At 42.3% G+C, this 12195-nt stretch overlaps 1 protein-coding gene across 8 annotated transcripts in view; it reads left to right on the top strand.

Moving 5' to 3' along the window:
- The window catches only part of RBMS1 (RNA binding motif single stranded interacting protein 1), a 182589-nt gene that overhangs the window by 162713 nt on the left and 7681 nt on the right, over positions 1-12195 (top strand). For 6 of the 8 annotated variants that reach the window (XM_007671167.3, XM_029072384.2, XM_007671166.4 and 3 more), the window contains exons 7-9: positions 6358-6473; positions 7355-7404; positions 7528-7621. In XM_007671167.3, coding sequence (XP_007669357.1) covers positions 6358-6473; positions 7355-7404; positions 7528-7621 — 260 coding nt within the window. The remainder of the gene's footprint in view (positions 1-6357; positions 6474-7354; positions 7405-7527; positions 7622-12195) is intronic. The other 2 variants (XM_007671169.4, XM_016228161.3) reach the window with 1 other exon arrangement.

The following is a 12195-nucleotide window of genomic DNA, read 5'->3' as shown; positions in this document are numbered from 1 at the left end:
TTATTACAACTAAATAAGTATAAAGGGTCAGTAACAGCATTTGTGCCTCACCTTTGCTTGCTGAAGGTAGAAAGGCAGAAAGACTTGGTGTCCTTTTAAGTCCACCAAGAATAAGTAAACAGTTCAAAGATCTAAGAAGCCCATCACTCACAGAAAAGTTCCTTTCTTACTGTATTTGTTAAGCATTTACTATGTGCCAGGCACTGCACTCTAACCAGTGGGGTAGGTATAAGATAATAGCATGAGACAGGAGGAAATTGAGGCACAGAGAAATGAAGTGACTTGCACCAGACAGGTGGTGGAGCCAGGATTAGAACCCAGGTCCTCTGACTCCCAGGCCCATGCTGTTTCCTCCAGGCCACGCTACTTTCAATCAGACCGAGTCTTTAGAAAAATGCCAGAGAGGGTCTTGGTTGAGAGTAAATAGGAGAGAGATTTTCACTGCCCCTGAACTAGACTCTCCTCCAAATTTTTAGCGTAAGAAACTTCTTCCAAGGAGTGAGGAAGGAGGGACCCTGATAACCCTATTTTACTGAAGCAGAGGCGGCGCCCAACCCATGTGTACTTATCGTGACCCAATTAGAGGGATACAAACCCTGCGTAGTTGGTATGTGCTGCGGAAGATCTGTGGTTCTGAATTGTCAAGGCTGCCACCAATATTTTTTCCCCTCCTTGGATGTGGCCCAGGAAACATCACTAAACCAGAGGCGAATATAATCGCACACCCAGACCCCAGGAGCACACACCTGTTTCTGTGCCAGCTGCAATCCCCCACACATCCCAAAGCTACAGCACTGCCCTCAGCCCCGGCCAACAGGAAAGCCCTTTCTTCCTCCCCTTAGAGGAAATTCCGGCTGGAGAGAAGTGGCAAAAACTCCTGGAATGCACACTCTAGCGAGACACCATCTTGAGGAAAGAAAGGAGACTCCCACGGGGGAGAATTTGGGGAAGGGCTGTGGAAGCCTCCCATCCACAAATGCACCCACACCACATTTTGTCCCTTGGTGAGCATTAGGGTCCTCGAAGATTTGTTAAAAAAAAGTTACATTTCTGTAAAAAATTTTAAATGACTCTAGTCAATTTTGTACTTTTAAAATATGCTAAAATGGATAAAATCCATGATAGTGGCAGCCCTGCATTATTTGTCAGACTTTCCAAAGTAACCCAGATAATCCACTGTGAATTGGCAGTATGAGCTTCTTGAAACATGAATCACTTCGAGGGATAAAGTTCCTGACTCCTAAGAAATATGTGCTTAGATGTGGATTTTCTTGCTTACCATCTAATTACTTTTTCCCACTCCCCCGTCACAGAATCAGTCAATCAGTAGATACTTTTTGAACATCTACTGTGAACGGAGCATTGAACTAAGCACTTAGGAGCGTACAGTTGAGGAGGAAACACCGACATTGCCCTCAGAAATTTATGGTCTGTCAAGGTAGACTGGCAGACATAGGAAAATTCCACCGCCTTTGAGAACAAAAGTAAGAAAAAATACATAAGTTAATATTAATATATTGGCACTTATTGAGCATAAACTTTACTGAGCATGTGAGATAGTAGTAGTAGCGAGATACATGTTCCCTGCCCTTAGGAATTTACAACCTAATAAGAGACACAGAAAAAAAAATTATTTACAATTAATGAAAGCAGAAGGAAGAATGAGACTGTAATGGAAAATGGAGCAAGTGTATCAGGGTAAAACTGCTGAATAAATAATTGAATGCACAAATAAATTCTGAGGATGGGAGTAATGAGAGTAGTTGCGGAGTTGACACAACTGGGATGTTGTGAATGAATTGAGGATGACCTAGATGAGGTGGGATTTTAGGAAGGTTACAAGGATGAGACTTCGCATGCATTTAAGTGTTAAACGGGATTGTTGGATGGACACAACTTGAGAAGGTGAAGCTTAATCAGGAAATACTTTCTAGAGACATTTCAGGAAGACGAAGATAGAGTCGTGATCCGGAGGGTTTGAAAGGGGAGAAGGATCCAGGCAGGAAGAAGTATGAGCAAGGAGTCTGAAGGAGGGACAGTCGAATCCTAGGCACTAGGAGAAGGTTGCCTTTGTAGAAATGAAGAGTGAAAGGTGGGTTGCAGAGGGAATAAAGAGTGGATTATTAGGGAGGATGGAGCTGGTTGGAAGCCATAAAACCAATTGCCAGGAGTTGGGGTGGGGTTTTTTTTTTTATATGGAGAGGAATGGGTAATCATCGGAGGCTCTTGAGTTGTAGAAAGTCATGTGCGGAACACCGTTTTAAAAATATTAATCCGGCAGCCAAGCAAAGTGCGGACTGGAGAAGGGAGAGGCTAGAGGAAGGGTGACCAGTGAAATGGCTGAAACAGTAATTTAGATGGGAAATGACAAGCGCTGGGGCCAGGGTGGTAGTGGCCACTGGGATGGAGAGGAAGGAACAAATACAGGAAACATTGTGAAAGAAAAACTAACATAATTTAGCGGAAGGCTGGAGTGAGAGAGTTGAAAGGTGGGGGGAAGGTTAGGTGGAGTGGGATTATTTGGGAAGATAAATTCCATTTTAGATATACGGAGTTTGAGGTGCCATTAGGACAACCATGTGGAGATGCCTTGGAGGTAATAGATCATGACTGGGGAGATAATAGTATTCTGCCTCGGTGGGGGCTACAGAAGGGAATCATTCAATCAGTCGTATGAAAGTGTTGTCAGAATTCAAAGATAATATTAAAGTTTTCTCCAAATAAAATGAGTTTATGCCGAAGGTTCTATCCCATTGAATACCTTACCTCCAATCCCAGTTTGAATTTATATGGAAAATTTTGTGCTTTGGGGAATTTTTGCTTTTTCCACATTCAGGCTTAAGGGAGAGAGCTGCCTAGAAAAGGTCTCCATAGCCACCTTAGGACAAGAGGAATTTCCAGTCAATGTAAGATCTCTGAAAAGCAAGCTTACCTCTAAAACTGAGTGAATTGGAGAGAAAGGGATTGAACCATTTTATCCCATTTATTTGGCTCTACTGATCATCCACCTGGATAATTCATTCATTCAATTCACTCCGTCATTTATTGAGCACTTACTTTGTGCAAAGCACTGTACTTACTAAATGCTTGGGAGAGTATAATACAACAAGCAACATGGCCTAGTGGCAAGAGCATGAACTTGGGAATCAGAGGTCGTGGCTTCTAATCCCGGCTCTGCCACTTGCCTGCTGTATGACCTTGGGCAAGTCCCTTCACTTCTCTGTGCCTCAGTTATCTCTGTAAAATGGGGATGAAGACTGTGAGCCCCACGACGGACAACCTGATTACCTTGTCTCTACCCCAGTGCTTAGAACAGGTCTTGGCAAATAATAAGCACTTAACAAATACCATAATTAAAATAATTAATAACAAACCATTCAGGACAAAAATCTTCTTGGAGGCTTTAGATTATCTTTTAGGGTTCTCTCCATGAGACTGTTGAAGCAGCATGGTCTCCTGGAGAGAGCACGGGCCTGGGACTCCAGGGCCTGGGTTCTAATCCCCACTCTTCCACTTGTCGCCTGTGACACCTTGGGCTTAACTTCTCTGTTCCTCAGTTCCCTCATCTGTAAAATGGGGACTAAGACTGTGAGCCCCATATGGGACAGGAACCTGATAAGCTCGTATCCAGCACTTAGTACAGTGCCTGGCACATGTTAAGTGCTTAACAAATACCATTAAAAATTATAATAAAATGTTTTCCGCTGCCTCAGCCATCGAATCCCCATTAGTACAGACCATTTTTCTTGGCAGATTTCAAAGAGAGCATAGAGAGCTTTTGTTCCATATTCATGGTATGCATCTCATTGTAGTAATAATGAATGAAGCCCCATCTGCCACCTAAAATTTCCTTACAAAAGCTGTAAGAGTAAAGCTCTAAATCATTCTCAGAGTATCAGAAACAAATGTTTAAATTCAGTAAGACATCAAAAACTTGTAGAGAAATGCAGTTTCTCAAAATAAGGTCACCCAGTAGATGGAGCAACAATGCAGAAGTAACAGCAGCATCAGCTGCAATTAATCTGAGTAGCATTTTTAAAAAATAAGAAACCCCTCTATACTGTAAATGACTCTCCAGTTCTTTGATCAGTTAAGTCCAAGGAGAATTTGGTATAGTTTCAGTTACTGTTTAGTGAGACATCCTCGTTTGGATTTTAGGGTATTTAGTGCAGAATATTGAGAGAGGCATTAATTTCAGGGAATCAAGTGGCTCTACCCATTTTAATTTTCTTTAGCCTTCCTGTCAGCCACACTGTTTCAAGATTAATGAGAAATTGGTGAGCCTAAGACAAGTGGGACACCTGCTAGCTGACAAGCTGTTTCTTCATCCCACTCTTGTAGCCTTAGGAAAAAAAAATAATGTTTGAGAAAGAGCATCGGATCATGTCATAAATACAGTTTTAAAATTATTAAAATATGTTCTCTGTCATCTGCTTCTATTAAAAACATTGATCTAGAATTCATATAAGGTTTATTCCATTCTTATTTCTGGATCCAGAATGCCCTGTTGCTCAACAGTTAAAGTGGATAAACATAGTTAGAGGCTGTTCATTATTAAACGTCTTTACCGTATCTAATTTTGTAACTTTACAAACAGTACGATCTTATAGATCAAAGCATCTGTTGGCGTTTGGGGTGATTTCATCAAGGCTCCATTTAGAAGTTACCAAGAGTTTACCAAGTTTTCCCTTGGTTCCATCGGTCTATTCTGCCTACCTTCCTCCCGGGAATATGTGGTCGCAGGCCCCCACAAACTCTGTCGCTCTCTCCCAGAGTCACTCCCCTGCCTGCTACAGGTAGTGAAACATTTTGGGGTAGGTCTCAGCCCCTCACAACCTGGAGCTGGAAAAGGACTTTTAGGATAGCTAAACCAATCCCGACTCTCACAGGATCAGAAGGGGAGAGGAGGTTATTCATCAGGTTTTATCTGTTTAAATAGTTCAGATCCCTTCCTAAGGGAGATTCCACAGGAATCGATCTCATCGATTTGCTTTATCACCTTATTTTGCTTTACCTTTACTCATCATTCAAGGCACTAAGAATTTTGGAAAATCCAGATCTTCTCTAAAAGGAGGACAAAGATCAGTTCTTCCCCATCCAGTCATCCTCCACACCCAGATTGCTTCCAATAAGAGTCCCTTGCATAGGAAAACAGGAGGAGGGAGGGGATGGAGAGGGAGGATGCAAGAGGTAAACAAAAAGGTCCCTTGTGAAAAATGGGGCAGATGCCAATTCTCATCTCCATGTCACATGTTTTAGCAGCAAGGATGTGCTCTTGACCTCCCATACTCCTGGGCCCGGTTCATTTCAGAACGACCACAACTTCAGATCCTAACATGTCCCAAAGGGGTGTTGCCTTCTGGGGAAGGATAAAGGAGTGTCACCCAACAACCCCCGACAGCTCATGGAAGAGGAATTACAGGTTGTGCTGGCAGAGAAGCGCTGAGAGGCAGGTCCTCTACTGCTTTCATCCTGTGTGGTTAGCGTTTGGCTGGGTTAGAAGCTGCCTACTAGTAATAGGGCATAAATGAGGAAGATAAATGAGGATAGTGAGAGACAAAGGGGGAAGGAATCCATTTTCCACGAGCATTATTTTCCCCCTTTAAGTTTAACTTTGAAACAGAACATGAGAGTAATACCTGTATTTGCCCGGAAGACGAAGCCAGCATGTGGGAAACTAGTTAAATGCAAGGGAACCTTTTATTGTACTGATCAGAAATGCCCACAAAAAGTGCAAAAGGGCAAGAGCTTTCAGGAGTCAAATGATCTTCTTGGTGCTAGGGGGGAATTAGAGGTAAAGGCATAAGAGGTGCTAGCTCTGGGGCATAGTTGTTTTCAACTTTCTGGATACTGCGTTTAGAACTGTTGTAGGTAGAGTCTTCCTGTGGCTGCATGTCCTCTTTTCCCCATTTGGTCTCTGAATTGATCTCTGATGAAATTTTGGGGGACAGAAAACACATCCCGTACACTTTATGTCCAGATTAGTACAGTGTGTTACATTCAGTAGGGACTGATTAAATATTACTCTCACTACTGCTCTTCCTCTCCCCTCCCTCCTCTCTCCCACCTTTTAAAAACCACAGCTGGAAGATTCAAATGCATCCCTTCCAAACCAAGTCAGGATAAGGAAATTCATTTCATTCTCTACTTTTCACTGATGATTTGAAAAGAATCAAGGTAGACTGTCATTTTAAAATACAGCCTCCATCCAGTTCTGTAACCATGGTAGTGACAGTTTGTTTTCCAAAGAGGCTAACGTGTAATTCCAGGTTAAAATTTATGTTACATACTGACCCTATCACGATTACAGTCCCCATTGGCTTTTGACCTCATAATGTTGTTTTTCCGTTTCTTCAGCTCCTGCAGAACCCTTGTTGTGCAAGTTTGCAGATGGAGGACAGAAGAAGAGACAGAACCAGAGCAAGTACATACAGAATGGAAGAGCATGGCAGAGAGAAGGCGAGGTGAGACTTGTAAGTCCTTCCTTGAAACTTAAGTGTGGGTGTGTAGTAATGCGTGCTTATGGAAATAATAGTCACACAAAAGACTTTGTGGCTTATTCTCATCGCTGTTTGAGTAGATGCCAGCAATCAGATCTTAATCAGTGGTATTTATTGAGCGCTTACCATGTGCAGAGTTTGGGAAGAGTACAGTGCAACAGAGTTGGTAGGCACGTTCTCTACCCACAGTGAGTTTACAGTCTAGAAGGGGAAGAATCTAGAACTGTAGAATCTCTTGGGGGGGGTGTATAAACTCAAAATATACCAGGCTTAAACTTGCTACAAGTCTATATTTTGCCCCTGATGATAATTCAGAGGGTTTACTATGTCTGTGTTTTTAAGGGATGTAAGAGGCACAGCGTTTTTCTCTTACTGTAATTTTATGGTCTCTTAGGGGTAATGAGGTGTTCAAGAATTGTCCTGAAATGACTGAAATACATTTATAACTTGAACACACTTCCATGTATGCATTTTGAAGAACCAGTTTCCCATATGATTTTCTTAGCGTATTCAATTAAGGGCAGCATCCACAAACCCGATGCGTTTCCTCCACCTCTTGCAGACAGGTTTTTTACTCTCGCTCCAACTTTCCCTCGTACTGTATTGTCGGTCATGATTTATAGATTGGGGTCAGAAAGTAGGTAATCATGTTGGCTTAATTCTAGAGTGATGCCATTTAGTTTATAATTATTTTTCCTAATGTTAATGCCTGTGTATATAAAGCATCACTTAACTGTAATTTCTTGTAATACTGGAATTATGTTAAGCAATCATGTTTTACACTGTATGACACACTGAAAAATGGAATGTTGTGAACTCTTTCCATTCTAAATGTACTTTCTTCCTCCCCACAGGCCGGAATGACACTTACTTATGATCCAACTACAGCTGCTTTACAGAATGGGTAGGTCCTGAGGGAAACAGAGGGAGGGAACATGGAGCCTACATCATTTTTGTGCTGTAAATGTTTAAAATGACAGTATTTCCTAAGGGCTTTATTTAATAAGGGCATTTGTGTTTGTTCTAGATTTTATCCTTCACCATACAGTATTGCTACGAATCGAATGATCACTCAGACGTCGATTACACCCTATATTGCTTCTCCTGTTTCCACATATCAGGTTTGTAGTTTTCAGAGCTCAGCACTGCTATTGCAAAGACTTGAGACCATGTTCATTCCTACTTTTGTTTTACTTAGGTCTCAATGTTTGTGCAAAATTGTAAAGAAATACATTCCAAATTCCATGCAGCAGTAAAATGAGTACCTAATTCATAATGGGTTGCTTGTTTCCAGGAGTTTAATTAGAGTAGGCATAAATATTTAGAGAGAGAGAGCTATAAGAAGCTTGCATATATGATGCATGAAGTTATTATTTCAGGATGAATCAATTGTTCTGTGAAAAAAATCTCTTAAAATTTCTCTTGGAAATGTGTGTGTATGTCATGGGTGGTGATTGAACAATGTGTACTGTTTATTGCTGCAATTTCTATCCTGCATGGTGAAACTGACGCTAATCCCTGAGGCTGGCTGAAAATCCTTACTGGTTAGTGTAATTTTTTTCCTTAGTTGTTTAGAAAAAGAGGTGGGCGGCAACCTGTGCAATTTGGGCTGTCACATGATAATAGTGGAGATTTTGTTATTGTTGGGTTTGTTGTTGTTGTTTTTTAAGCTCAAAGGTGAAAGTGGTTTGCCCCCATTTCAGTGTACAAAACAGGTTAATCTTAATACGTCATTTTTGGGTTTTGAATAGCAATCAAAATTTAGTTCTGGATCTAGGTAGGTATTTCCCCATCCCCAGCAGCTCCTCTTGACCCTTTGCAAGTAAGTGCAGGCATATTTTAAGATCCAGCTGTTCCATGAAATGGTGGTAGTGTTGTGAATGGTTCTGTCATGGTGCTAAATTCGACCATAAACTTAAAGGCCATTAACTATATTCCGTTTCAGAACCAGTCAGGACATTTCCTTATCCTGCACCTTCCCACTTCTCTGCCCCACCCCCATCCTTCATTCCAGCGGGGGGTTTTTTTGCCCCAAGACCCCCAAACCTGGGACCCCTTGCCTCCCTGGACATCCCACCCTCTCCATGCTGCTTTTTTTTTTTTTTTTCCTTAAACTGAGTGACAGATGCTGCTTGCTAGGCCAGACACCTCCCTCCCTCCCCTTTCCACTCGTAGTCTCACAGACATAGTAGTAACACCGGGAACAAGACTGGACCAGGACAGGGTGTGGAATGGGGGGCGGGGACAGTTTGGGAGAGGATCTCACTAGACTCCCCACCCCACTGACCCCACCCTGCGATCCCCTGCTATGTGTTTGGCTAGCTGCAACTGAATCTTTTTTTATTTCTTATTTATTTTTATTTCATTGTCTCTGTAGACCACCAGATTTCTACCTGGTTTTATAATTTACGTTCAAGGTGTCCTCTGAGCCTTTTCCCCCTCATTTTCTAGCTTTGTGAGTTTCACTTAGGTGGCGGAGGTGACTCTTCCATTTTCTATGGAGTCATTCATGTTCCCAAATATCTGAGCGTACATGTTCTTCTTTCATAATTAGTCAAAACCAAAAGGCATCGATCTTTAGTGTTTCTTACCAACAGGCACAGAGAGAAATTTAGTAAACTTCATTTACATAAGAACCACTTCCCAGATAAATCAGAATCATGATTGATGCAAATTTTAATTATTCTGCTGCCAATAAAAGAAAAGTAAAGGAACTCATTTCACTGTACTAAGTGATCTAAATTTTGGTCAAAAGAGAAGCAACTTCGCCTAGTGAAAAGAGCAAGGGACTGGGAGTCAGGAGACCTGGGTTCTGATTGTGACTTGCCTGCTATGTGTCCTTGGGCAAGTCACTTAATTTCATTATACCTCAATTTCTTCATGTCTAACATTGATGACACTTGTTCTCCCATCCTTTTAGAATCTGGGCCCAGTGCTTGGTACTTAAATGCTTAACAAATACCAGCTATTATTATTTTAAAATAATCTCTCACTGCAAAAATGTAGCAAGATGGTCTATAGCCACCTATCCACTGTTTTGCATCATTCCCTGTGGAATTCTCTTATTCTGCTATTTTCTCCTCTTCCCTAAGACACATGAAGAGTTTCCTTAACACCCAAGGAAGCTGTATTTCATTTCACGCCACTTATTTACATGAACCAAAACCTCTAGGCTTGAATCACTTCACAGAAAAGGAACACAAGCTTTTGGAACCATTATTATTTGGGGAAATCAAAGAAAAGTGTCAAGTGGATTCACGGTAGGCTCCCAGAGCTCTGTGAAATAGACATTGCAGGCCCTGGCTCTTCAGCTTGCTGTTACTCTCAGCCCTCTGAATCATACTGAAAACAGGGTCTGGTCCAAATGAGTTCCTGTTGCAGCTATTAGCCCCTGGAAGCTTTGCAACTAGGGCTGCAGTTACAAGTGATTTGTGTCTGATCAGGCCTTTTCTCATCCAGTTCCCAGTTGACAATTGGAATTAAAAAACTTGCCTTCACCAGTGCCCTAATGTTGGGGAAGGCTCCAGTCCAGATAACTGAATGTCAGTGAGCGAGGAGCACTTCATTTTAATCAAACTTAGCTGGGGAACAGATCCACAGCGAAGAGTACTCAGCTGATTTGCAGTCAAGGTCAATCCTAGCCTCCTAATTTTTTTTCTCTTATGGTATTTACTTACTGTGTGCCTAACATTTTACTAAGCGCTGGGGTAGATACAAGCTAATCAGATTGGACGCACCACGTTTCACAGGGTGCTTACACTCCTAATCCCCATTTTATAGCCCTCTCTGTTTTGGGGGAGGAGGAGATTGGGAGGCAAGGAATCTGATCCTAAGAACATAAGAAAGGCTGTTACTGTATCAGACAGATTCTTCATGCAGCCCAGCATTTTCTCCATCTGTGGCAACAGGATGCTTGGAGAAATAATGGGCTCTTTGCCCTTCTTGACATGAATGGTTAGAGATGCACCATCTGACTAGCCTCCTTGTCTTTCCCTCTAATTCCATAACTCTTTATAATGCTGCTTCCCAAGCATCCCAGGCCCTGAAGGGGCAGCATAGTGACTCCTGCCCCAAGCGATGCCATAAAAGCCACCCCCTAGCAGCTTGGGTGGATTATGCTCTGCCACTTGTCTGCTGTGTGACCTTGGGCAAGTCACAGCTTCTCTGTGTCTCAGTAACCTCATCTGTAAAATGGGAATTAAGACTGCAAGCCCTATGTGGGACAGGGATTATGTCCAACCTGATTAAGTTATTGTATCGACCCCAGCGTTTAGAACAGTGTCTGGCAGGCACCTAGTAAGCACTTGAATACCATTAAAAACACACCTGTCTTCTAGTGGTCTACAGTTTCTTCCACAGTCAAGAGAACAGATTGGTCTTGTTACTCTACTTCATACGATGTAAGGGATCTACCCAGAGCTTGTCTCTAGCACCTTTCTAGGCTTTCTCGGTCCAGAGGCCATGCCCCCAAATTACTTCACAAAATTCATTTTCTTCCTTGCAGTAAAGTTTGGGGGTTAGACTTTGAATTCTGTCCTAATTAGCAATCTAGCTAGCAGGAATGTTTGAGGTTTTAATTTCTTGTCTGATAAAGGAGTTTGTGACTGCAGTTCTTTTCAAATTAGATGTATAAATTCAGGCCCAGTATTTTAGGTTGTGTGGAGTTTAGATTATTAATTGATTCAAAATACTCACTTTTTTATGGCACCTGCTGAGCATTACTATGTGCCAAGCACTTGGGTAGATACAAAATAATAAGGTTGGGCACAGTCCCTGTCCCACAAAGAGTGCACAGTCTAAGTAAGAGGAAGGGGGATTTTATCCCTATTTTACAGATGAAGTAACTGAGGTACAGGAGAAGTCAAGTAACTTGCCCATGGTCACAGCAGACAAGTGGTGGAGCCATAATTAGAACCCACATCTTGTAGCTCCCAGGCTGGTGCTTTTTCCACTAGGCCATGCTGCTTCATCTATCGATCATATTTTCTGAGTGCTTACTGTTTGCAACTCACTGTAATAAGTGTAATAAGTGTTTGGGAGAGTACAATATAACAGACCCATTCCCTGTCCTCAACTAGCTCACTGCCTAGAGGGGAAGACAGACATTAAATAACAGACATGTACATAAGGCCAGGTGGTCAGCCAGGAGGCTGATACATTAATCAAGGTGGGATAGGGTATATGCTTGGATTAATGTGGTAACAGGAAAGGGCGGATTTTAGCACAGTGGTGAAGGTTGAACTGACAGAATGTAGTGATAGATTGAATATGTGGATTGAATGAGAGAGATCAGTCAAGGGTAACTGCAAGGTTATGGGTTTGTGATACAGGAAGGATGGTGGTGCTGTGTACAGCAACAGGAAAATCAGGGGGAGGACAGGATTTGGGTGGGAAGATAAGGAGTTCTGTTTTGGACATGTTAACTTTGAGGTGATGGCAGGACATCCAAGTAGAGATGTGTTCAAGGCAGGAAGGAATACAAGACTGCAGAAAGGGAGAGAGATTGGGGCTGGAGATGTGGGTATCATCTGCATAGAGGTAGTAGTTGAAGTGTGGGAGTGAATGAGTTCTCCAAGGGAGTAGATGGAGAGGGTGAAGGAGACCTGAGCTCTGACGGACTCCTGCAGTTAGAGGATGGGAGGCAGAGGAGGAGCCTGCTAAAGACATTGAGAATGCGTGGCCAGAGGGATAGGAG

This window comes from Ornithorhynchus anatinus, chromosome 9 (assembly GCF_004115215.2).
Source record: "Ornithorhynchus anatinus isolate Pmale09 chromosome 9, mOrnAna1.pri.v4, whole genome shotgun sequence".
In the NCBI taxonomy this organism is placed as follows: Eukaryota; Metazoa; Chordata; class Mammalia; order Monotremata; family Ornithorhynchidae; genus Ornithorhynchus; species Ornithorhynchus anatinus.
This window is presented reverse-complemented; position numbering and strand designations above follow the sequence as displayed.